This window comes from Calypte anna, chromosome 26 (assembly GCF_003957555.1).
Source record: "Calypte anna isolate BGI_N300 chromosome 26, bCalAnn1_v1.p, whole genome shotgun sequence".
NCBI lineage: Eukaryota > Metazoa > Chordata > Aves > Apodiformes > Trochilidae > Calypte > Calypte anna.
The window spans coordinates 591117-617620 of record NC_044271.1 but is presented as its reverse complement, the minus strand read 5'-3'; the positions used below and the strand labels follow the sequence as shown (position 1 = coordinate 617620).

Sequence of the window (26504 nt, the reverse complement as noted above, 5' to 3'; positions counted from 1 at the left end):
TTTGCAAAGCAGCAATGACCCTGTGGCTGTGGAAGCAGCAGGCAGTTTCCTAGAAAAAAAAATAAAAATTACTGCTTCTCCCCCAGAATGCTGCATAAAGAGGGTAATTTGTTGCTTCTTGCTGGTGATGCCAGCTTAGACAGACTGGAGAGTTGGGATGATCCCAAGGGGATGAGGTTCAACATTCCAAGTGCCGGGTCCTGCACTTTGGCCACAACAACCCCATGGGGAGCTCCAGGCTGGGCACAGAGTGGCAGAAAGGGACCTGGGAGTCTGGATTGCCAGGAAGCTGAAGAGGAGCCAGCAGTGTGCCCAGGTGGCCAAGAAGGCCAATGGCATCCTGGGCTGGCTCAGGAACAGCGTGGCCAGCAGGTCCAGGGAAGGGATTCTGCCCCTGTGCTCAGCTCTGGGGAGGCCACAGCTTGAGTCCTGTGTCCAGTTCTGGGCCCCTCAACCCCTCAGGAAGGAGCTTGAGGTGCTGGAGCAGGTCCAGAGAAGAGCAAGGAGGCTGTGAAGGGATCCAGCAGAATTGCTGTGAGGAAGGGCTGAGGGAGCTGGGGGTGTTGAGGCTGGAGAAGAGGAGGCTCAGGGGAGACCTCATCACTCTCTGCAACTCCCTGAAAGGAGGTTGGAGCCAGGGGGGGGTTGGGCTCTTTTCCCAGGCAACTCTCAGCAAGACAAGAGGGCAGGATCTCAAGTTGTGCCAGGGGAGGTTTAGGTTGGAGATGAGAAAGAATTTCTTTCTGGAGAGGGTGATCAGGCATTGGAATGGGCTGCCCAGGGAAGGAGTGGATTCTCCGTGTCTGGAGATCTTTCCAAAGAGCCTGGATGTGGCACTGAGTGCCATGGGCTGGGAACCACGGGGGGAGTGGATCAAGGGTTGGACTTGATGAGGTCTGAGGTCCCTTCCAACCCAGCCAATTCTATGATTCTGTGATTCTATGAACTGGTGTGCTAAGCAGCATCTTTTGCTGAAGCCCAGCCAGTGCTGGGGTTTTGCTTCCTGCAGCCTCTTAGGCTGAGCCCAGAAACCCAAATTTTCTATTGTAGCTCTAATCCCCATCAGGAGTGGTTGAGCTGGCAATTGGGGTGTGCTGAGTCAGATGTAAAAATAAGGTGTTTTTCTGTGTTTAGTTGTGATTAAGGCTGATTTGATACCATGATTTAGTTTAATCAGAACCTTTAGACCAGGATTACTGAGCAGCATGTGAAGTAACTTGGCTTTGAGTGTTTCAAGTTTCTTCTTTAGCAAAAGTTTTGGCTTTGGTGAAGATCAATAAATCAATACAACTCAACACCTACTGAGTGTCAGCAAGGGGCAGGTTCTTTTTAGCCAGGAGAATAAGGTTTTAGGACCTTTCAAGCATTATATTCTGAGTTCTTTTGAAAATCAGGCTGTCGTGGTAGGTAGTAAAACCCTAAAATCAGGAGCCAGAAGCAAATCACAGAGAATATTATTAAACACAAGTAACTGTAGCATGGATTTGCACAAAGCTCTTGAGATGCTGTCCCTGACAACAAAAACATTGATTTGTTTTTTCCACCCTGTTGTCCACAGAGGTGGAGAAGTCTTTTTGAGTAGGAACTTAATGAAAAAGCTGAGTAGGAAGTGGCAAGACCCATCTCTTACATACTGCAGATTTAAAGAAGTAATTTCCTTGTACCTTTATTTGGTCCCAAAAGGAGAGAAGAAAGAGAATTTTCAAGCAGTTCCTCTTTCTTTATCAGTTTCCCAGTGAACAAAGCAGGCTCTGCTGATGCTACAAGCCCCATCTGACCTCCCTCTGCCATTTGCCCCAGGTTTCTGAGCTCATCCCAACCAGCATCCTGCTGTCTTTTGCTGCTTCTGCATCCCTTACATTTAAAAAAGCTGCTATTGCCTCTCTTGGGATCTTTCATCAACCCCTGTCACCCATCCCAGCCTTGGTTTTGTCTGAACTTGGTTGCTCTTGCTGGAAATTTCCAGTTTCTTCCAGATGTTTTTTCTTTTGCAAGCAAAGCCTGCTTTTATTTTGTCTCTTTACATCTGTTTGGGGAGTGGGTTGGTGGAAATCCTTTGGTCACCCTCTTGGTATTTGCAGGTGAAGTGACAATTGCACAGAAAGCACCAAACCAAAGCTCTCTGGCAGTGTCCAGGCTGGGTCTGTGGGGTTTGTAGGCAGGAAAAGTGAGGAAAAATCCATTAAAATGCCTGTAGGGAGGTGATGAAAAGGAAGTTTTCTCAGGTGAGACACAACCCCTTAGCTCTGGGGTAGATTCCTTGTAATTCTTGAAGGGTTTTGCTGCCAGTTTAAAGGGATTGGCTTGAAGTCTCTTTTTCTATGACTGAACAAAGGTGCAGTCCAGCAGTTCAGGTGCCTTCCCCCTGCAGGAATAACCCCAGAGGGAAGTGCTGTACATGGGGCAGAAAGTTATCCGTGACCCCTTGATATTTATGTGTAGAAAAATACATCCCTTGAGACCAGTCCTGCAGGAACCCCACCCCAAAGGCTGCACTCACAGTGCTTGCACCCTAAAACCTGGGAGAAGGTTTTGCTGGGAGCACCCTGACCCTGCTGGGTTTTGTTCCTAAGTGCAGGTGAACTCTGGGGGGGGGTTTTGCAGTGGTCCCTGGGGCTCTGGGCTGCAGCATCCTTGATGCAGCAGCACAGCTTGCAGGCTCTGCAGGGCTGGCACTGCCTGTCCAGCAGGACCCTCCTGGTTTTTAGCCCCGAATCATTTGTCTCCTTGATTTCCATCGTCTGCAGCATCCTTTAATGATGGCTCTTGAGAAAGCAGGAGTGCCCTGAGGGGGGGGAGGAACCAGGGAGGGATTTATCTCCTCTTGGCTGCTCCCTGCTGCTTTCATTAGTGATGCTGCCCTCACCTTTACAAAGCCCGGAGCTAATTAGGGCCCTGCTGATGAGCATCCTCTCCAGCAGCTCTGCAGAGTTGGGGGCAGAGGGGCAGGGGCTGAACACAGCTGAGCCCGGGTTCTTGGGACCCTTGTGGCTGACACCCAGGAGCTGGGCAGTGTCAGATGGCAACCAAATAAATACCCTGCTGAGCCCAACCTGTAGCTGCTGAGAGGGGGAAGGAGCCACTGCTCTGTGTCTGGTCCCCTGCTCACCTCTGCCCTGTGTCTGCTGCTTCCAGGACAGTTCTTCCCTCCATCCTTCCCTCCATCCTTCCCTCCATCCTTCCCTCCATCCTTCCTTCCTTCCCTCTGTCTTTCCCTCTTTCCCTTTGTCCTTCCTTCCCCCACCCTTCTTCTCCCCCCCCCTTTTTTCTTTCTCCTTCACCCTTTTTTTTCTCCCCCATCCTTCCCCCCATCTTTAGGGACTCAGAAGGGGTTTTTGGTGCACTTCTTGCTGCAGCCAGGTCTCAAGTCCCCCCCTGCACCCCATGGTGAGGGACAGAGTTTCTTTTAGGGTTTACATGGAAGTGAAAGCATCCAGGCTGAGCTGAGGGAGTCTGGAGGAGCCTCCTCATGCCCTGGTTCTGCTGAACCCAATTTCCCATCTGGGGACCCTCAGGCCTGTTCCACACGCAGTTGCTCTGTCTGATCTCCTGACATCCTTCCCCAAGGCAGAAGGAAGGCAGTAGATTTCTTTTATTTTTTTATTTTTAAGGCCAGAAGGACTGACTGTGATGGATTAATCTGACACAGCAGAGATGAGGTGATTTCATGCCGTGCTTCCTGCAATGAAGGAAATGATTTTTTATGGTGTAAGTGAAGCAGGGCTGCTAGCTTTGTGGCTGAGCTAGTGGAGATCTTTCCTGGCAGATTCCCAGTCTTGGTTTAAAGGCTGTGATTGATGATGAAGCTTTTTGGCAAGCTGTTCCAACAGTCACTTACCCTCTCTGCTCAGGTGCATGAAGTCTTGGAGTTTCCTAGCATCCCTTCCCAGCTGTTGGAACAGATTGGACTGACATTAACCAGACCCTCAGCAACCACAATTCCTCTCTCCATGGACAGTCCTCTCCTCTTTTGGGGAGTTAGGATAGGATTTGTGTTTGCTGTAGCCCAATTAACTTTTGCTGAGGGGTCCAGCTCCGTGTGGATGGGATCTCAGAGGGTTCCTTGTTTGAATTAGTGAGGAAAAATATAGCCCTGGGCCTGAGGGACTCCTGAGCAAGCAAGGTACTAATTGCATCTAAAGCTGGACAGAAGGACCCAAGACTCCAGGAATTGTCTAAAGGCTCTGAAGATCTTTATTTATGGACTGAGTGCTACTGTAGCCAATAAATAACCATCATTACAGTGAGCATGGGATGCTTACAAGAGTTCCCGTTTGGTTTTCTTAAAAAAATTAGTGTACAACAAAGTGATTGAGGAGAAAACTTCCCTCTTGTTGTGTGAGTGGTGGAGCTGGATTAAAATCCTCCCAGCAGAGAGGGTTCCTGGGGAGGGGGGAAAAGCTTTGCAGGTTTAGAGCAGGTGGGATGGAGACCCCTCCCAGGCATCAGCTGAAGGTGATGCCTGCTCTCCAGCTGATCTCTTGGGCAAAGATCTGAGCATCTCCCATTCCAGGAGGGACATTTCACCTGTCCTGCTGCAGATTTGAGCTGTTCCTGACACAAACTCCTCCAGCTGAGGGCTGAATGGAGCCCAGAAACATCAAACCGAAGGTGCCTTCCCTGCTACCAGGTAGAAGATTATTTGCTCTTAAATGGGAATAAATCAGAACTTGAGAGCTCCTCTCATTTGGGAGTCTCTACACGATTCCCCCTGGTTGTGTACTCTTTCCAGCACTCTTGTCAGGTTGGTTTTTACTGCTGACAAGGAAGATGGACCCTGTGAAATGAGATTACTTTCCTTAGCGAGCCATTACAGTGCTGGGAACAAAACCCAGGGCACTTAACTCATCCCTGAAGTTAATCTCCAAAGCAAATGCTCAGAGCAGTGGAACCTGGGGAGCCTTAATGAGACAGGAAATTGATTTGCAACTTAATGCAGCCCTGTAAAGCCAGTAAACTCTGTTAAGAGATCAAAATGAAATGTAAGTTTCCTCTTCCAGCTCTGAACACTTTTCCTTTTAACCCCTGTGCTGCATTTTGGGAAGCTCCATATGGTTTTTAGCAGGCTTCTTGCACATCTTTTTCTCCTCTTGATGGCTCTGGCCATCATTTATACACAGGATGGGGGTGCTGGTGCCCAGGCTGGGGGCTTTGAGTCCTCTCTGGTTCCTGACAGCTCCTTTCAAACTGCAGGTACACAGAGCCCTGCTCGTGCTTCACTTGTCACCGAGGGAAACTGAGGCAGTGAGTGGTGAAACAACTGCTTGGAGCCATTGGTAGGGTCAGTGTCAGAGGGTTGTAAGGCCATTGTGGTTGTGACTAGGTCACACCTCTTTGCTGCTGTGTTTAATCCCTAAAACCTTGCAAAAGCTCAGCAGTGTTTTGGTTTCCAATGGGTACTGAGGAAACTCTTGCATAAATGATTTGCATTTAAAAACAAAAAGAGGAGTAGCTTGACTTGAAGACATTTAACTTTCAAGGGGATCTACTTGTCACTGGAAGCCTTTAGAAAACACTGTCCTATTAGTTTGACAAATATATTCAGCCTGGTTGCAATGCTGACTGGAACACTGGGAATCCAACTCATCTGGCTTCTCACTTCTCATGTAAAACCTGCCAGTGATCCAGCCCGAGCAAAAAATGGATGGAGAAGGCATCAACCCTCCTGAGGAAATGCTGCAGGTGGCTCTTGGAAACCCAGTGCCAGCATCTAGGTACAGTTTTAACCAAGTAGTAGAGAGTCTTGCTTCCCAACACTGTAAAGCTGAATAAGCCAGGGAGCAGCAGAGGTTGCCAGACACATTTGGAGCATCTGTTGAGACCCCAGGTTCTGTAAGAGACCTGCATGGGCTGACCTGGACTGGGGCTGGAATTTCACAGGAGTTCAAATGCTTTGTTTGCTCACTTCTGAGAGTTTACCCAAGGTGTGGTCCATCCAAAGCATCTTCTTCTGCCCTGCACCTCTGAAATGGATCCAGCTGGGTCCTGGGCAGGATTGGACCTAGATGACACCAGCATTTGCATCTCAGTTTGGTGACAGCTCTGCCATTGCTGCTTTTGTTTGGTCCTTTCCTGATCCAGGCCCATCCTTCTGCAGAGCTGCACTGAGCATCATCCAGCAGGGCTCTGAAGCTCCATAGGTCCAGGGAGTTTATGCTTCCTAAATATAAATATTGTCCTCCTGGCTCCTTCTGCATGTCACTTGGGTGTCTGTCACCCAAACCCTAATTTGCTTTGCTTTGAGGCTAACACTGAACTCTTAATTTTCCTTTCATCCCATCTTTGGTGGGAGAAAAGCTGAAGGCCCAACAAGAGGAGGTGATAACAAAAATGCTGAATAAACAACAAAAAGTATTTGGCCAAACAAAGCTTCAATAAAAATATTTTTAAATCTTCAAGAACATAAATAATACAAAAATAGAATTTATTTTTGGCTGTGGTCCTGAAAGAAGTATCTCAGCTTGCTAGAGGGACTGAGGGGAAGATTCCTGGAGGGACAGGGCAGGAGGGTGCTGGTTCCCTGCCTGCCTCACTGCCCAGTGTCAGTGGGAGCTGTTGTCTTCTTTTTATCACTTTATCCCAGGGATTTATAATGGAAACAGGGAGGTTCCCTTTTTTTTAGCTGTGGCTGAGCTCTGATTCTTGCATTAAGTTTATTTTTCTTTGTTTCTTACAACTCTTCTCTTGCTTTTGCTAAACACACAGGAGACCTTCTTCCTGAGCCTTGCATCCCATGGTGTGACCCTCCTGCTGCATTTTCCTTCTTGCTGCCAGGGTAGGTGAGAAAAAAAATAAAAATGGGATGGGATATTATGGATATAAACCAGAGGCAGAAATCCAGGAGGCCAGGGATTTATGCTTGTAATCTCTCAGATGCTCACTAAAGCCTTGGGAGTTTAGAATTGATTAGCAAGGGCCAGGAATTGGTGTCCTTTGCCCAGTGGAGTTGAGGTGGCCCAGGATTGTCTGCTGGGGTGGAGGAAGGTGCAGGCAGGGAAAGGTCCCTAAAAAACACACTTGGGATCTCACCAGCAAGCCATGTAAATCAGCTTCTCCTTAACCTTTACTGGGACAGAGAGGTTTTTACCATGCAAAACATCAAATCCCAACCATTTTGGTGACCTGGGCACCTTGACATCCTTGCTCTTCTCTGGGATGCTTGGTCCTGAAAACCAGACTGAGGTTCTCTTGCAAGTTGGGACTGGTATTTTGGCTGGGCCAATCTGTGCAGGGTGATAGATGCTCCGGTGGGTCAAGGGTTGGACTAGATGATCTCTTGAGGTCCCTTCCAACCCGGCTAATTCTATGATTCTATGATTCTATGATAGATCTCCCTGAGCCCAACTTTTCCTTGTGATGTCTTCCATGAGTCTCCAGCTCGTGGTTAAATGCTGTTCTGTTCTTTTTTCTTCCTCCTTCAAGACCCTCTCTCAACTGAAATGAGAACTGCAAGGAGGCAGAGCTGCCTCCAGATCAATGGATGCTGGAAAAGTGTCACCTTTTCCCTTACCCCTTCTCCTCCCCAAAGAAAAAGGAAAGAATCAAACAGTATGACAGAGAGACCCTAAAAGCATGTGGGAAATGGATCACATTGAACATTGCACCTCACAGCAGAGCAGTTGATACAAACAATAGGCTGGGGTGTCCAGTTTAACACCAGTGTCATAAAAAAGCTTTTCACAGTCTGAACTCTGGTGTTCATTTATTTTCAGGATGGGGCAGAGATCAGTTTCTCTTGTGGCTTTGTCTCCTTGGGCTGGTTGATGCAGAATTTGGCTCATATTATGGGGGGGAAAAAAACCCCACAATCCTGTCCCATAATGTATTAGAGGTGGCTGTGACTGGGATGGGGATGGAACATGCTGATCCCTGTCAAATCCTCAGTCCCCATCCTCCCCTTACCCCCCAAAAAATTCACTGTACAGATAAAAAAAAAAAAAAAAAGTCAAGTTTAGCAGTCTGGTTATTTATACATGGCTTCATAAGGCAGAAAACCTACTGGGTACAGTGTGTGGGCAGCTGGCTGCCAGAATTCACAGAGAATTCTTCTTCACTTCACTCATTTCTTTAAAAAAATTTTAATTGGTTAAAGACCCACGTCTCATATGAAAGCTTCTATTCTTCCAAAACAAAAAAGCTTTTTCTTCCTCCCCGGGTGGTCAGATCCTTTTCTGTGATGCTGCTGTAGAAGAAACTTGAAGCTGCAGCAGGCAGGTGGTGAGGAGGAAGAGTGTCCAGGAGTCCTGTGCTGTGGTGAGGGTCAGAGCTCCAGGTAGCTGATCAGGGCCACCATCACCAGGGACTGGGTTGTAATAATGACACCATGGGGCACTGGCCTCATCACAGAGTCCTCCACCATCATACTGGTCCCTGAAAAGAAAAGGAGCAAGATCTTGTGGCACAGACACACCTGGGTGTCTTCTGGGAAGAGTCAGGAGGGTGGGGAAAGTGTCACTTGTGGGGTTCTGTGTGCTGGTGTTGTGTTTCTCTCTGATGGGCCTCTTAGGATTTGGAAGAGGAATTTGGAGGTGGGCTCTGAGTGTTCACAGCCTGAGCCCTGGGAACCTGCTGGGGTTGGTGCTGGGAGTGGGGATTTCACCCTTAGGGGATGCAAGTTGTGGAGCCTCAAGACAAGAGGGCAGGGTCTCAAGTTGTGCCAGGGGAGGTTTAGGTTGGAGATGAGAAAGAATTTCTTTCTGGAGAGGGTGATCAGGCATTGGAATGGGCTGCCCAGGGAAGTAGTGGATTCTCCGTGTCTGGAGATCTTTCCAAAGAGCCTGGATGTGGCACTGAGTGCCATGGGCTGGGAACCACGGGGGGAGTGGATCAAGGGTTGGACTTGATGAGCTCTGAGGTCCCTTCCAACCCAGCCAGTTCTAGGATTCTATGATTCTATGATTCAAGCTGCAGATAAAATTGAGCTGGGTGCTGAGCAGACTGAATGAAAGGGTGCTGAGAGCTGGGGGGAGCTCAGCTGGGAGGGGAGGAGGTGTCACCAAGGGATTTACTTCTCAAAGAGCAGTGGTTGGAAGAGGCAGGCAGGTAAAAGGGACCCTGTCTGAGCTCCTGCTCCAGTGATCTGTGAAGCAGGCTGTAAATGTGAGCATGTGTGCATGCAGGGCCATGGACATACCACTGTTTCTGAGGATGTGAACTTCTGCTGGGACTCCATCTCCCCCAGGACCTGTCACCCTGATCTGTACAAAGGCATGAGTGAAGTCCTCAGGGATGGGGATGTCAATCCTGCTCTTGCTGGCCAGGTACAGTGTGGGAGCAGAGTGGGAATCCTGCCTGTAGAGCATCTGTGGGAAGAGGAAAGGTGGAGTTTGTGTTCACTGGGGTTTCTTTAGGGTCACTTGTAAGGAAAAGCCAGATCTGTGCTGCCTGTACCTTGTACCCTGTCACTGCAGACTCATCTGCCTTTGCCACCACTGGGTCCCACTTGATGCTGACTGTAGACCCAGAAAAAGTCCAGGAGATGTTGCTAGGTGGTTTCTTGGGTGCTGCGAGATAAAAAAAAAAACAACAAGACAAAGATGCAGTAAATCAGGGACTGATGAGAATGTTGTGCTGGTCACAACCACCTCCTGAGACTCTCCAGCAAATCAACAAGGCTGATGGCACCTCTGGAGTTGGGTTAAAGGGAAATGTCCCAGAAAAGGTGACTCTGAGCACAGACTTCCTCAGCCAGGGGATGCACAGACCACAAGACTGATCTGAGGAAACTCAGGGAAGTGTTTTATGGACTTCTTAAAATGGCCTTGGAGCACCAAGATAAAAAAGCTGCTCAGTTAGCTGATCACTGGGGATGCTCTGGAGGAAGCAGCAGCTTTTGGGGCCGCAAGGTGGAACTCACGTGGTTTTGTTGTTGTGATGTTGGTTGAAGGGCTGGGGGGTCCTGTTCCAGCCCTGTTGTAAGCTCTGACTGACAGGTGGTACCTGGTGTTGGGGTTCAGGCCTGTGACATGAGCTGATGTCACCAGCCCTGCTGTCCTCACCCTGTCAGCTGCCTCCTCCTTGTCCCCATCCTTCCAGTACCGGATCTGAATAGAAAAAGGTACAAGGGGTTTGGTAAGAACAGAGGCATCTGCAAACACCAGGCTCAGTCTAAGGGCTGGAGACCCTTTGGTATTTTTTTTTTCTATGCATTTTCCTTAGTATGTGCCCAGGAACAAGGTTACAGCCTGTGTGAAAAGGCAAGCAGAAAAATAAGATTGTTTCTGTCTTGAGAGCAGTAGTAGTGTCCCCATTAGAGCCTCAGGCTCTCCATTAGGTACCCTCCATCTCTGGAAACAAATTGCTGTTTCCTTTCACCCCCCTGAGCCTGGGGGAGTTTTGTTTTGGGTTTTTTTCTGCTGGGCTCTCCCATCCCAGTGTCAGTCTCTCTCTCATCCCCATTGCAGGCTCCCACCTCATAGCCCAGGAGCACTCCAGTCATATCTCCCTGCTCAACAGGCTCCCAGGACACATCCATTTCTGAGGACAAGACAGACTTGGCCAGAACCCTGAAAGGAGCCACTTTTGGTTCTGAAAAAAAAAAAAAAAAAGACCACAAAAGGGAATGAAATCTTTTTCCTCTCTCTGGGCAGCATAAACACCATTCTGAAAGCAAAGGGCCCTCCTGCAGCACTGGTACCCAGCTGGTGCTGTCTGCAGGGAGTCAAGCAAAGGGATGGGATTTAGGGACTTAGGAGGAGAAGCAGGGCCACAGCTGAGTGTGTTAGGAGGATCTGGGTCTGCTCTGAAGCTCTGGGTCATGGCTGGGCTTAGGGAAGCAACCAGGAGGGCAACCAGGCTGGTAAGGGACTCGAGCACAGATCCTATGAGGAGAGGCTGAGGGAGCTGGGGGTGTTGAGGCTGGAGAAGAGGAGGCTCAGGGGAGACCTCATCACTCTCTGCAACTCCCTGAAAGGAGGTTGGAGCCAGGGGGGGGTTGGGCTCTTTTCCCAGGCAACTCTCAGCAAGACAAGAGGGCAGGGTCTCAAGTTGTGCCAGGGGAGGTTTAGGTTGGAGATGAGAAAGAATTTCTTTCTGGAGAGGGTGATCAGGCATTGGAATGGGCTGCCCAGGGAAGTAGTGGATTCTCCGTGTCTGGAGATCTTTCCAAAGAGCCTGGATGTGGCACTGAGTGCCATGGGCTGGGAACCACGGGGGGAGTGGATCAAGGGTTGGACTTGATGAGCTCTGAGCTCCCTTCCAACCCAGCCAATTCTAGGATTCTGATTTCTCTGTTTGAAGTAGCAGATAAATGTTGGGCTGAAATCACTGGCAGCAAAAGAAACCCCTCCTGTCCTTGAGCTCCCGGACAGCCCCAGCTCTGCAGGGAGGACACGTTGGGTGGTTGGTTGGACAAATCATGGTGAATTCAGAGTTGCCACTGTCCCCTTTACCTTCCTCTGCAGAGTACACGATGGCAGTCAGGCTCTCTGGCCCCTCTCCTTTCCTGTTGTAGGCTTTGATCTTCACTTCAAAGGGGGTGTAGGGACCGATGCTCTCGTTGTGGTAGACGTAGTGCAGCGACTCTGCGTGTGGCACCTTTGCTGTCAGCCACTCCTGGGTGCCTTTCTTACGGAAGGACAAGATGTAGCCAAAGCCATCTCCATTCTGATAATCCCTCAGGGTTGGCTGTGAGAGGGGGCAGGAAGAGAGAGGAGCCTTGCTCAGCTCACACGAGCAAGACTTCGGATGAAACCGCGGCGGTCGGCTGGGTCGTGGATCCAAATCATAAATGCTGGGCTCGTTTCCCAAATGAGATGGCACCTGCTCCTCCCCCTGGCCCTCTCCCAGCACCCAGGGCTGGTGCTGTGCTCCTTGATCCTGTCAGGATCTTTTCTCTTTTTCATCCTGACTCACCGTCCAGTTGATGATCAGCTCGTTGGGAGCCCCTCCACCTCCACCGAGCCCAGATGGTGCCACAGTCGGTGCTGTCGGGTCCCCAAACAAAAGCAGAGAGCACAGGGGGGGGGTTAAGGAAATGATAGTGATGAAGATGAGCTCAGACACTGCACGGGCTGGGGGTAGCCAGGCTTTGAGAACTTGGGTGAAAGGGCTGGTTTCTGTGTGTTTTCAGCTGTGAGTATTTCAGCTGTTTGTCAAAATCAGGTTCAGAATGCTGGTTGGCACCTCCTGAGTTTATTTGCAGGCAGCAAGGCCAGGAATCAAGCTCAGAAGCAGAGCTCTGGAGGAGAGCTTTTATTAGAAAGGAGTTAATGTGCATTTGGTATGTTGGGAGCAGTCCTCCTGCTGTTCTTAAATCCCTTCTGCTCACACGTTCAGGCAGCAGAGGACAGAATGAACATTCACAGCCATTTGCTGGGAGATTCACTTTGTCTTTGCAGAGTTGTGCTCTCTGTGATATAATAGGGCTCTTTACCCTTTCTGAGCATTATGGCCTGGAAGGTGCAGGGTTGGAAGCTAGGATTTATAGTGGTTTAATATCTTGTATCTAAGGGTGGCAAAGCTCTAGCACTGCTTCACCTTTGACATCGAACTGGGCAAAAAGACAGAAAACTTCGTGATGGCATCGCTCGAGGAGATGATGATTTGGGCTCAAGGTGTGCTACAAGCCAGCAGGTAAGGAGGGGCACCTCTGGTTCCCTTTTTCCCCCCTTTTTTTCTCCACCTACCTGCTTCTTTGGTACGGATTTTGCTGGAGGGCAAACTGGGCTCCCCAACTCCCAGGATGTTACTGGCTAAGACACGGAACTCATAATCCATCCAGGGGATGAGGTTCACCACCAGGGCTGTCTCTGCGTTGCCTTCAATATTCCCAGGATCTATATCATCCCATAACACGAGAGGAGGACAAATAGAGCAAGTGGCAGCCAGGCTCTGAGTCAGGAGTCAGGAGGTGGCAGCCAGCCCCAGCCCCAGCCAGGCCACCACTGCTGCCCCCAGACACTTACTGGTCCTCATTTGCTTCCAGTTGCTGGAGAGCAGGGTCCGTGCCTCGATCAGGTACCTGGCAATGGGGCTGTGGTTGTCAAAGCCACGGCTCCAGCTCAGCTGGACACTGGTGTCACTGATGTCTCTCACCACCACCCCCCCAGGGGGGCCTGGAGGTCCTGGGATGAGGGGAGATGGGGGGAAGTGTTTGTTACTGAGGGGAAAGAGCCATGCATTAAAACCAGGTGGTTTTGGTTTTTTTTTTTTTCCTGGAGTCTCTGAAACTGGGGGGCTTGGAGGTCCTGGGATGAGGGGAGATGGGGGGAAGATGGGTTTGTTACTGAGGTGGAGGCTTATTGCTCTATTGCAAGCCAAACATTAAAAGCAAGCTTTTTTTTGCTTTTTTTTTTTCTGGAGCCTCTGAAACTGGGGGGGACCTGGAGGTCCTGGGATGAGGGAAAATGGGGAGAAGTGTTTGTGACTGAGGGGAAAGGTTTGGAGGCTTGTTGCTCTAATGCAAGCCATACACTAAAACCAGGATTTTAATTTTTTTTTCCTGGAGCCTCTGAAGCTTCACCTCCAGTTTCAGCCTCCTGAAAAGCTGTCCCACCTGGTTCAGGTATTAGATGGTGAGGTGCTCACCAAGGGAAGAGTGAGCTGGTCCCTTGCCATGACTTTGGCAAGTGCTGACATTACCGTGCCATTCCTTTGGGCTTGTAAAGGAGCAGAGGGCTTTGCAACAAAGAAATTACCTCTGACAGTCAGTGTGGCTGACTCTGAAGCACTGTCCACCACTGTCTGGGCCGTGCAGGTGTACCTCCCTGCATGCTTCAGCTGGGTGTTGAAGATGCTGAGGTCCCCAATAGTTTCCTTCTGCATGGGGACAAGGAAAGACAGCAGGGAGAGCACTTGAAGGCCTCCCATCATAATCCAGCATTCAACGTGCACACAAAGACACTGTTTTCAGTTTTTTCTCCTTTTTTTTTTTCCTTTTTTGTTTTTTTTGGTGCTCTACATAATTGTCCTTTTCTACTCACCAGGCTGGCCCTCTGGTAGTGCCCCTCAGACTTGTCAAAGTCAATGGGGAAATCATCCAGTGACCAGGTGAAGGTCAGGTCCATAGTGGGGTCGTGGGAAGCATGGCATTGCAGAGTGAGGTTTTCACCCACGTTGATGTCAGCACTAGATGGTGCCAAGGTGATTTTGGTGGCATCTGCAGAGGAAGGAAGAGCATTTGTTAGCTGCAGGTGGACAGGAATGCTGCAGAGCATCCAAACAAACCAACACTTCCCAAGCTGTCATCCCTCTCCAACAGCTGTAGTTCCATAGAAGGAATGCTCATGGTTTAAAAAGGAAATGCTTTTCTCAAGGACCAGTTGCTGATAGGTAACATTTGGTGGGTCAAGATCTGCTGCTTCTCAGGCTGGAATGTCTCTGATTCCCTGAGTATTGCATTGCTTTTGGAGAGGATTAGGAGAGGAGAAATAGAGGAGAAATCAGGGCATTCTGGCTTGATTGACCCCAAATCAAGGCAAACATCTCTACCTCGAACAGAGAGGATCCCAGTGCTGTTGGCTTTGCCCATGAAGTTCTCAGCAAAGCAGGTGTACTTCCCCTCATCAGATTTGCTGATATTCTGGAGGATCAAAGTGCCATCTCTGGTTATAGTCACCCTGGAAAGGAAGAAGAAGCACACAAGAGGAAAGTTCAAGCATCTGTTCCCTCTGTACACCTGATAATTTCCAGCACTTGCTGATTTTAGAGAAATTGCTGATGAAGAGAGGACTGCAAAATGTTATGGTAGGAGTTTTCTAAAGGAGAAATGAGAGGAATAACAAAGTGCTTGTGTTCAGGGAGGGAGCAGCACATTGGGGTCACCAAGTCCAGTTTTCTGGCAAGGGAAAAAAAAAAAAAAAGTGGTTTTAGCTATGATTTCTAGGTAGAAGCTGAGTCTGTGCTGCTACCTGCTACTGTTGATCAGGAGTTCAGTCCCTTTGGTCCACAGCACGGTGGCTTTTGGGGCTGCCCTTGGTTGGCATGGGATGATGACCTTCCCACTTCGGGCTGCTGGTATCAGTCTCTTCACTGGGTTTAGTCTAAAATCTGGTGCTAAGGCTACAGGAGAGAAAAAGAGGATTTAAGGAATGATTAGAAAACCCTGCTGTGTGTAGCATTTTATCTGCCACCTAACTGGGTGTTATTGATTTGTTGTTAGATGGCTTGGTACCAGAAGCATGGCAGCATCTGGGGAGCAGGATGGGTGATTCCTCTGCTGGCAGGGCAGGAGTTTGGTGACAAGTGTCAGACAGCAATGGGACATGACCCTAACAAGTGCAAGGTCTTACAGAGACACAAGAACATCTGCTTTTTTGGAAAATGTAGAGGATGTTCTCTTCAATATCCTGATCAAAGTCACCCATGCAGGCATCCAGCTCCTTCTGGGATTGCAAAGATTGAATCAGGTTTTATCTTTGCCCTCATGCAATGCAGGGTGTTAATGATGCTCAGGGCCTTTAATTTATCTCTGGTATCTCCTGACCACCAGGAGATAAGCTTTTAGACAAACGTGGAACAAGTTTGGCATCAGTCCAGCTCCAATCACTCCCTCAAAGCAGGCTGGATGGATATTGAACTTGTTTCTTTTACCTCTTTCCTCAAAAAAAAAAAAAAAAAAAAAAAAGGAGGTAAGAAGCTGCTCTCTGTCCTGTACACTTTCTGTAGCTAAACAGATGTCCTTGTTCTCTTCCAGCACTACTGAATTTACACAAGATTTCAATTTTAAAGGCTTGTAGAGTGTCTTATGGAAGCAGTAACTACATTTCAATGGTGAGTGAAGCAGTTTTTGTCTGCTCTGGTCTTACTCTGAGGTCGCAAGCAGAGGATATTAGGAAGAGATCTTAAAATGCTTCAGTGTCCCATTGAAACCCAGAGCTCTGGGAGATGAGAAATTACCTTGCACTATTAATTCAGCACTTGCATACACTGTGCCATGCTTGTTCTCAGCCACACACTGATACATGCCAGAGTCCTCCAGGACTAGCTTGGAAAATCTCAGCTCTCCACCGCTCACTTCGATGCGGTTCTGTGCAAACAAGAGGATGAACCCATTAGCTCAGAAAAACAACGATGGAACTCAAGCCTCCTGTGTTCAGGGTTGAGTTTCACGACTGATTTCTTTGGTCAGTTTGAAGCCAGCCTGGTTTTCCCTGAGGGAAAACACAGGGCATCTTTCCTGCAGGTCGAGTCACTGCCCCGCATCACCGTGCTCTGTTTGCTGAGACTTCTGAGTGCCTGAGTAGCAACGTGCAGGTCATACCAAGATACAAGGTGCTGTTTATCTGCCCCAATAACTGGCTGTGAGTTCCTGTGGCTGCATGAAGCAGTGGCAGGGATGGCAGTGATGGGAGAAGGGACTTGCTGCGGGGCAGGGCTGTGGGATCGCTTGGCAGCCTCATGGGGGGCAAATGGAATCGGGGATGCGGGGTGAGAAAACGGGGCTGAGATGCATTTGCAGCGAGGCAGGAGGAAAAGTCTAGGTCTGGAAGAGCAGGGGCAGGACTGCAGGTTGTGTGGGCTGCTCTGGCTGCCAAACCTGTGCCGTGGTACCTGGGAGGTCAGGGGCTGCCCATCCCGCAGCCACCGCACCGCGGGTCTGGGTTTGCCGGAGGCTGCGCAGCTCCAGCGCAGGTCAGACCCGATGTCAGCTTCTGTGTCTGAGATCACCTCCAGCCACTCCGGCTGAGCTGCAAAGGAGGGAGAGAGGTGGCAGAGCCCAGGTGATCAGAGGAGAAGTTTGCCTGGGCCAGGCAGGCTGAAGGATGCTCATTGTGTCATCTCTGCTGGCAGGTTCCTTTCTCCCTCCGCAGAGACAACCCTCGCCTTGTCCCTTTTGTGTCTCTCCTTGTCCCTTTTGTGTCCCTCCCTGTCCCTTTTGTGTCCCTCACCTTTTGTGTCCCCAGGCAAGGCTGAGTCCTGCATGGGACTGGCTGCAGCTGTGATGGGGACTGCACAAAATGATGCCAGAATCCAGAACATGAGGGTTTCTCTACAGTAAATGGCATCGTTGTTGAACTTCAGGAAAGTCTGGCTGACCAGCCTAAGTTTTGTAATCTGACTATATATAAAAATAGCTCCAAGCAGGAACCCTTGTGGAAGTACCCTGGGCTTGGAGAGGGTCTTGGCTGAAAGTCAAGTTTGGTTTTTACCACTTTGCTTCCTTTCCTGGTTGCCTCATTTCTACTAGAATGATTTTAGAGCAAGTTAGGAGCCGTGTCTCTACTTGCCACAGCCTAAAAACACCCACTGAGGAAAGGCACCAGTGATCTCTGCTGGCCTGTGTTAGGGCTTTGCAAGAGGTTTGGTTGAAGCTGATGGAAGGGAGGATCAGAGGTGGTTTCAGTCCCACGGGCTCAGTGCTCTGGGTCTGGCTGTCCTACCTTGGATGATGATGCGGCCTTGGTAGGAGTCTCTCCCTTTGATGTTTTCAGCCTCACACTCGTAAGTGCCTTCATCCTGAAAGCCAACATCCTGGATCTGCAGGAGGGGCTCACTGCCAATCCACTTGGAGGACTGGGAGCCATCCAGCTTCCTCCACTTTATCCGAGGGACAGGGCTGTGTAAAAGGAAATCAGGTGAATCTGGCATCCTGCTGTCCCCTCTTGCCCAGCAGGACAGACAGATGGCTTTCCCCCTCCATCTCTGGACCTGCTGAAGAGCTGAAGGTTCTGTGATGCCCTCCCCATCCCTACCCTGTGTGACACAGCCACTGAACTCACTTTCCAAAGGCAAAACACTCCAGGGTCACCACCTGCCCCGTCAGAGCGTAGGTGTCTGCAGGGAACCTGGCTTTGATGCTGGGTGCATACTGCCTGGCATCTGCTGGAAGGAAAGCACAGGGGAAGAGGTCTGGATGACTTTAAACAGGGCAGAGGTACCTGCAAGGTTACCTTACACTGCAAAACCTTCATGGGTTTGGATAATTTACAGGTGGCAGAAGCTAAGTTTTATTTTCCTCTTCTTACCAAAGTCTCTAAAAATCTCTTTATGACATCTCAGGACTTCTTCTCTCTCATTTCCTTCCTGCTTAGGTCCCTTCACTCTGTCCCAGAAATGTGTTTACCTGCAAGCTCCCCAAAGGCTGAGAGTTGTTTGTGGCCATGCACAGACTGCACCTTCTGCCAATTCTCCTTTACAAAGAGAGGAACCCATAGGGGGGGGGAGGGAAAACCTGGAGGAAGGGCTGCATCCCCCAGGTTAATTCATATTTCTATAAGCTTTTAAGCTCCCCTAAGGCTGGTCAGGGATTTGTTCATTGCTGGAGCCCCATGGAGCCCAAGTCCTTTGTGGTGTTTTGTTAAATTTGCCTTTTTGCCCTGTTCCCTTATGACAAACCAAGAGCACTGACCCTCTGCAGCCAGGCTGAGCCTGGAGAACTTGCTGAAAACACTCTTGGTGATGAAGTCGATGTGGCTGGTGGCAAAACAGGAGTAGTTGCCCAGGTCAGAAGCCTCTGTCTTGGCTATGTAGAGGTTTCCTGTGGTCTGAGAGACGAAACGTCTCCCATCAGCTGGGATGAAGTTGGGAAACTCATTCAGGAGCCATCGGTAGGATAAGCCTGGAGGGGGGGGAAAAAAAGGAACAAACTGCACAAGTTGCCTCCCAAGTTACCCCCAGTTGGGGGTAAACCCAGCAAACCCCTTTCTAGACCAGTCTAAACTGAAGCTAGTCCAAGTGGGTGCTTGTTTTCTTCCTTTGCTGTGTCCTACTTCTTTTTGTGTCTTTACAGAGTGAATTAAAACCAGATTTCCTTCCCTAAATTTCCCACAGAAAAGCAAGGAGTGCTTCACATCTCTGGGAATCCCTTGTCCTGCTGCATCTCTCCAGCCAGGCAAATCCTCACCTGGGTAGTGGGGAGGGGGGCTGCAGGTGAACATCACTCCCCAGCCTTCTGTAATCTTCACAGGGTCTCGTTCTTCTGCAGAGAATTCCTGCAAAACTAAACATGCAAAGTGAAACCTGTCCCTGGATGAAAAAGAAAGAAGACACCTGGAGGGATTATTGTATTTCCTCTCCCCCTCCTTTTCAGTGGTTGTAGAGATTGAGATCTAAAAATATTACTCATTTTTGATAAGGTGCAGCAAACTTCTACCTCACCTCTGTGTTAAAGGAAAGGGATTTCTCCAAGGGATGATGTTGGATCCCATGCACTGAGAGCTCAGTTTGCCCCCAGCACAGCTCTGGCTGCATTTCATTTACCTGCTGGAGACAAACTTACAGCCAAAACGAAGGGAAGCTTCCCTGCTGACCACTGTGCCCCTGGAATTAGATGCCACACACTGGTAGGATCCAGCATCCTTGGCTTTCACGGGGTTGCTTATCACCAGGTCACCTGCAACCAGCCTGTAACGGGAATCTGGCTCCATCTTGAGCTCTGTGCCATTCATCTTCCACCTGCCAAGAGCAAGTGTGAGGGGTAAATACTCACTGCAACCCTCCTGGTGCCTCCCAGGAATTTATTTTTCCAGCTGTGGTGTGTTTGAGTGAGATATCTAACACATCACCTGGGGACCAGGGGGCTGATTCCCGTGTTTGTGGCTTTCTTGATACAAAAGCAGGGGATGGAAAGCAATATTCTTGTTGTCCTGGTAGGCAGAGGAGCTCACCTGTAGGTTGCAGGAGGGCTGGCTCTGGCTCTGCAAGCCAGGGTGACTTTTTCTTCTTCTGAGCCTTCAGGGAAGAGGGTGTGGGCAGGCTGCTCCTCAAACACTGGCCCGTAATTCCTTGTGCTGCTCTGTGCTTGGCACCAAACTGCAAGAGAGGGGAAACCTGCTGGGCTCAATTTAGCTTTTTTTTTTTTCCTCAAGATTCTCATTTTTAGTTTTCTAGGGTGTCCCTAGCAGCATCTAGAATAAAAGAAGGAGCAAGATGAAAATCACAAGCCATCTGTCAGCGCAACCCAGCCCTGGCTCTGGGCAGGGTGTTTGTGTTTCCCACTGAGCATCTCACACCATCCCTGCCATGCCAGAGGGCTCAGCCATGCTTCAGGACATGCAGATGGAGGAGAAGTGACACACACAGCTCTGGGTAAGCCAGGCACAGGCAGGGATGGAGCTGGAACCCCCCTGATGCCCTCCTTGTCTCTGGCAGTGAGGACATGCTGGCTGCTCCTCTGTCTGTCCAAACTTGGGCTGGTTGGTTCCTCCTAAGTCCTCTCCAGAACAAAGGAGGAGAGAGGACTACCTGGATCTCTGCAGTAAGTTCTCAGCTCTGCCACTGCCTTCCCACAAAAGCTTGGCAGATCCCATCCATCCATCTATCCCTCCATCCCTCCATCCACCCACCCACCCACATCTCCCTCCCTCCCTCTATCCATCCATCCATCCCTCACTCCATCCATCCACCAATCCATCCCTCACTTCATCCATCCCTGTGTCTGCTCCTGCTGACTCAAACCAGCTGCTTACTGGTTTGCAAACCAGTTCTGAGAGGTTCAGCTCTGCTTTTCAACTAACAGAAGGAACTTGACACTTTCTCTGCAGTGTTTGATTCTGGTTTGGTTCTGATCCTGCTGTCCTGAGTATGGCTCAGGAGCAGGCACAAGAGGAACCTAAGACCCTGCCTGCCTTCTCCTCTGCTTTTTCCTCCCCTGTGCCAGGGCCAAGCTGTGGCATGGGGGTGATGTTTCCCTGGGAAGTGCCAGCAGTCTGCAGGGAATGCCTCTGGATCTCGGATGCACACCAAGAGCTCACAGCCCCCCTTTCCTCCCAAGCTTTCTGGAAACAGCAGTGCAAGGGAGGAAGGGAGAACAAAGCAGAAGCTGCCTGGAAATCTCTGAACTGCAGAAGTGGTTGGTGAGCTAATGCTGTCTGTTCCCTCCCTGTGAAATTCCCCTCCCTGGGCAGGGATGGAGCCTCCTCAAGGCACCGTGCTCCCTGCTCTGTCCCCCTCTGCAGCTTGGAGATGCTTGGTGAGCCCCAGGATCCTTCCATGCTTTGTAATTGAATTAATAACTGCCTTAAAACTGCCGTGCCATCCAGCAATCTGTTCCCTTCCCTGCAGTACCCAGCATGGTCACAAGTTAAATGAAGGGACTTCAGTCAGAGTGATGTTTTATGCAAGAGTAACTTCCAGCAGGGAATGGGCAGCTCAGCTCTGCTGGGCTCAGGAGGGAGCAGCCCTTTACCTGCAGCTCCTGGGGTTTCTCTCATGTTCCTGATGCTCTTTAGGGTGGAGATGAAGGGGGGGGGGGGGAGCTGAGGAGCTGCACTAATTGGCTCGATGAGTTCTGAGCAGCTGCTGGATGCTCCCTGGCTCCAAGCAGCAGCCAATTTCCCCTGCCCTGGGCTCTGCAGTGGGGTGGGCCAGGGAGCCACAGAGGGGAGAAGGGCTGCAACCTCTCCCTGAGCCTTTGGAAGAAGGGAAAAGCAGCATTTTGAGGGCTGGATCAGTGCAAGGGATGTTTTCTTGCTCACAGTCCTACAGGCAAAGGAGATGCTTGTGTGAGCTGGAAACCTTCTCTCAGTTGGGTCAGCACTGGCTGTGCTGAGCAAGAGACAGAACTCTGCTGAGCAGCAGGTAAAATAATAATGAATTAATAGAGAATTAATGAAAAAGTAGCTGTATTAATTGTGTTCTGATAGATGGCAGTGAAGGGATTAAGGTTGAACAGCTTCACACCCTGAGATTAGCTGGGGGCCTGTGGTAAATAATTTCTGTTTATTTAACAAAAAAAAAATCACTATTATTAACACTGCCACGTGGGACTTCTCTCGTGGGCTCCAATGATGTTGCTCATCCCTTCTGATTCCACTCAGAGCCTGTTGCTAACTGCTCCTGCTCTCCCTTTCCCTCTGCCAAGGTTATGGACTCCAAGTGCCAGGCATTGATTTCCTCAAATGGAATCGATAAGAAAAGTTGGGGTGAGTTTTTATCTGCAGTTCCAAGGTGTCTGGTTGGTGGTGGGGGGAGTGAAATGCCTGGATCTTGCTCATTCAGCAAAATTACTGTTAAGTGGAAGTGATAATTAAAGTAAGACATTGAAGTAAGGTGGAAAAGATAATTAAAGATATGATTAGAATTAAGAACAGAGAGTTAAGCAGGGAGGTAAAGCTCAGAGTTATCACTTGGGCTACTTGGGTCAGCCCAGGAACTTCAGTTTTGGTGTTACCAGAATAGGTGCCTTCCTTGGGGACCATTAATGGGAAAAAAAAACCCCAACATAAAATGAAGTTTCATTTGGAAAAGCCAAATACACCCCAAGAAGTATCCTTCAGCAAAATGAAACCACAAAGTCTTGTTTGGAAAAGTCAAAATAAAGAAATATCATTGGGCAAAGCCAAACCTGAAAGGAAAATAGAGTTTGGGAAAGCCAAACACCTAAAATACCATTTAGCAAAGACAAAAGGAACAAACTCATAAAGTATAATTTGGAAAAGCCAAACAAAATCAAGGTCTTCAAGCCTGAGAGAAGCAGAGTTTCCTGTTCAACTTGTGGGTGGTTTATTCTGTGTTAAAATCCAGTTGGGAGAGCAGAAAATTCTGGTAAGGCTGCTCTGGAGCAAGAGTCACCATGAGGGAAAATGAACATGAACACCAAAATGATTAGGAAGAGGTGAGACTGGAAAGTCTAAAGATTAGGAGTTGGAAAAATCTGGTCTGTTTCTGGCAGAATGGTTTTGCAGTATAAGGAGTATCTGGAATATGCTGAAAGTCAGCTCTGGAGAGCCCAGGTGTCTGAATGCTTCTCCCTTTGTGCTGAGCTCTGTGATAGCTCTGGAGATCAGGAAATGATAAATGTCTCAACTGGATGTTTTCCAGGATGTATTCCAGTTCAGGAGGACAGGAGCTGTAATCCCTTTATTGAGCAGGGGCAGCATCCTGAGCACTGACCACAGCCTGGAGCTCTGGCACGGGAGGGAGCTGAGCAATTAATTGGTTTGATTGGGAACCTGAGCCCAGACAGATGTGCACGAAATCCAAAGTGGTTATTTTTAAAGAGCAGCTCTCTGAGGAACAGGGGGTTATTTTTAACGAGGAGCTTTCTGAGGAACAAAAGGATGGTGCTTTGGCTACCCTTAGATTTCAAGATTTTCCCTGGATTTACTGAGTGAAGAAAGGGCAGGGAGATTTTCAGATGTTCCTGACAGCCTTGTTCAGTAGAAAGGCAGCTCCATGTGCTTCATAAGCTTGAAATCTTTACATATTGCTGGGAAATCATCCTTCTGGTGGCACAGCATTACCAACCCAGCATCCCAGGGCTGAAGCTGACAGCCCAGAGCTAAAAATTTTAGCACTTCACCCACTCCAGAGGGTTTCCTTGAGCCTCATCTCAAGCTGGCATCCCTCACTCATGTCCCCAGTGAGGATTTCTCTCTGAGCTCCATTGCATCATCAGCCAAAGGTCAAGAGAAAACAACCCCCCCAGGCTTTGCATTTTGGGGGGGCTCAGCTTGGCTGGGGCAGGAGCACTTTGCATGAACTCAGCTGGTTAATGGGAGAGCCCAGCTCCATCTTGCTGCCTCTTCCCAGATTTGGGTCAGACCAATTTCCAAACAGGATAATTGCCTCCCAATCTAGGGCAGCCACCCCCCCCCACCCCTTCTCTGCCTCCTTGGGGATCCAGAGAACATTAAAAGGTAATTAGATATTTATAAGGACAGGCGAGGAGGCTCTGCCTGGGATGATGAATTAGTTTGAAGCCATTATCCAACTCTCAGTTGGCTGAAATGAAATGTCCCCCTGCTGAAAAGGGACCTTTGGACTGAGGCTCCCCGAGCTCCAGAAATGGTCCCAGGTGAGGAGGGGGATTTTTTGCAGTCGGGGTAGGGCCAAAAAGGAATCCCTAGAAAAACCAGGAAAAGCAGCAGCTTGGCCACCAGTGATTCCTGCAGGCAGGAGAAAATTCCTCCTTGTGCCAAGGCTGGGCCAAGCCAAGCAAGGGGTGCAGAGGGCACTGCTCCTGCCAAGGCTTTTCCCGAGGTTCTGCCCCTCCTGCTTTTCACCTAAACTTGAATTTAGAAAGAGGGAGACTCCTGTGTCAGTGCTTCAGCCACTCCTCCAGCAGTACAAGGAGATGTTGGGCAGAGCACAGACACATCCCCTGGCTGCTCAAACCTCCTGGGAGAATCCTGCAGAGCACAGACGGGGGGAATCCCATGGAAACCTCCCCCCCAGGGGCTGCTCTTACCCAGGACAGCCAGGGATGTGCAGAGAATTCCAGCGGTGCTTCCCATCCTGCTGGGCTGGGACCTCCGGGACTGAGCCTCTGGGGTGAGCTGGGACAGGAGCCCTGCAGGGACAGAGAGAGGAGGGGACTGGAGCACTTCTGGGGCTCTGCTGGCCACAGTCCTGGGGTACATGGAGCCAGGAGTCCTTTTTTTTATTCTCTGACATGACCCATCTGGCTGGGAGGTGGTTGTTGTTCTTCCTCCTCCTCCCTTACTATCTGCGTTTCTTCCTCTGCCCCCCCAAATACTACTTCTAGCTACTAGAATACTACTTCCAAATCCTGAAAAACCTCAAAGTCAGGGGATATTGGGAGGGGAAGAAGAGATAATTTGTGCTGGGAAAAAAAAAAAAAAAGCATCTTTAATTGAAACTCTTCAGGCAAGGAGTGACTGGTTTGGGTGCCAGCACTTGGTCTCTCTTTCTGGAGACATTTAGGGGACCTGGCTTGTCCCTGCACTGACCCCAGAGCAGGGTTTGGAAGGCAAGGAGCACCAAGTGGCTGCACTGGGCTGGATCATTCCCTGGTTTTTTTCTAAGTTTAATGCATTTAAACAGAGATAAAGAAGCACCGAGACATTTCCTGAGGCCGCCAGACACATGAGTAGGTGGAGCTGTGATTTCCAGTCCCTTCTGCAGGCTCCTGTCTTCCAAGATCTCTCAGAAAGGAAAAAAAAAACCAAACCCAACCAACCAACCAAAAAACCAAACAGAACACAGAGCTGTTTGTGCAGCCCCTGCTCTCTCCTGGCCAAACCCTCCATCCAGCACATGCACTTCTTGCCTTTAACTCCAACACTGTTGGGCTGAGGGTTTTTTTTTTTCCTCTCTTTGTTAACAAAGGCTTTTGAAACAATGGATGGAGGATCCCTTCCTCATGCTCCCCCCCTTGTCCTCCCAAACCTGCACCCCAGTGAGCGACTGCTGAAGGAGCTGCCAAGATCAGGGCTGCCCGTGCTGCTTATCCCCTGCTCCAGCTGGTCCTGCTTCCACCCCTCTCCCTGCCCATCTGTCCCCCCGAGCAGACACTGCTGCTCCTAAGCTCCTCCAAGCAGGGATTAGCTTTCCATCCCATGGGATGCAGCCCCCTGCCCATTGCTGCTTTAAAAAAAATAATAAATAAATCCAGTGCCTGCCTTGTTAAGAGCAGCTCTGAGCAGTGGCTGAGCAAACAGTGATATCCCAGCCCTGCTTCATATCCAGGGACCCTGCTGGGCTGGAGGAGCCACCTGGCCTCCAGGTCCTCACCCTGAGGATGATTTTTCTACCCTTGAATAGAGAACCCCCTGTCCCAAATCCTCAGTTTTTATCTTGCTTGGGTCAGAGGATTCCTCCCAGAGCCCTGCCCGCCCTTAGCTCACACCCCAGTTCAACCACTTTTAATTCATTAATTTTTTTACAATAATTGTTCTGGGTGGGCAGGGAAGGAGGGAGGGACCCTGGCATCAAGAAATGGCAGAGCTGGAGCAGGAGATGCCCGGGCTGTGTCCCAGACCCAGGGATTTGGGGAGGCAGTGACATGGAAGCTGCTCCCTGCAGTTTGTTCCAGCAGCCCTGAAGTGACTCAGTCACATGAAATCACTTGATGTCAACAAGGATCATACCCCAAACGGTGTCCTGAACCCAGGGCCTCTCAGCTAACACTGCCTCATTGTGCCTGCTGCCCTCTCATGTGCTTTGTGCTCACATCGTAAGCACTTGGGGACAAGGACTGGATCTGTTTTGCAGGCAGGGCTGGGATTTGGGCTCACAGGCAGTGCTCTGCTAGTTTAGGACTTGATCTTCCAAGCCCCTGCAGTTTGGTTTCTTCACCAGGGTGTTCCAGGCTTTCTGAAAGGCACTGAGGATGTTTCTACACCCAGCAGCAGCATCTTCAAGCCAGGGCTTTGCTCCAGCCCCGATTTCTGAGCCTAAGTCCTCTGCCTGCTCCCCAGAGTTACCCCTGAAGGTGCTGCCCAGCTTTGCTCTCTTCTATTCCTTTTCCCTCTTGCTTTTAAAAAAAAACAGAAAAGAGTGTGGGGAAGCTGGGATTTTGCTATTTTTAATGAGGAGCAGGCAGTGGGAGGATTGCCATCCTCCCTCCTGGAGGGCTGGAGGTTCCCATCCCTCTGCCACCTTTCTGGTTTTAGCAGGACCTGACACTTGCTGACCTGGAGATGCCTCATTTGGAGTGAGAGCAAATTGCATCCCCCCTCTCTGGGGTGATTTTGCCTAAACAAGGGATAAGGAGGGGGAGCTGCCATCCTCTTCCATGGCACCACTCCTACCAGTGTCCCCCTTTGGCTTCCTGCCCTGTGGCCATGAAGAACTGGTGGTATCTTGTTAAAATGGAGCTGATTTGAATTAGATAATTGGTTATCAATTCATTAGTTATGGTGTAAACTACATCAATGTGA

The 26504-nt window shown here is 49.7% G+C and overlaps 1 protein-coding gene across 1 annotated transcript; it reads right to left on the bottom strand.

Annotated features, from left to right (window-relative positions):
• Nucleotides 1-8260: 8260 nt before the first annotated feature.
• On the bottom strand, nt 8261-24116 carry CNTN2 (contactin 2). The gene is made up of 22 exons (XM_008499482.2): nt 24071-24116; nt 19548-19692; nt 19160-19335; nt 18785-18880; nt 18290-18499; nt 17661-17760; nt 17322-17497; nt 16492-16628; nt 15838-15967; nt 14850-15000; nt 14431-14558; nt 13923-14098; nt 13638-13758; nt 12906-13064; nt 12627-12776; nt 11854-11924; nt 11391-11625; nt 10412-10527; nt 9857-10043; nt 9391-9503; nt 9134-9302; nt 8261-8370 (listed from the first exon to the last, which is right to left on the bottom strand). Exons 1-22 carry the CDS (start codon nt 24114-24116, stop codon nt 8261-8263), a joined length of 3102 nt encoding a protein of 1033 aa, XP_008497704.1.
• Between the last annotated feature and the right edge of the window lie 2388 nt (nt 24117-26504).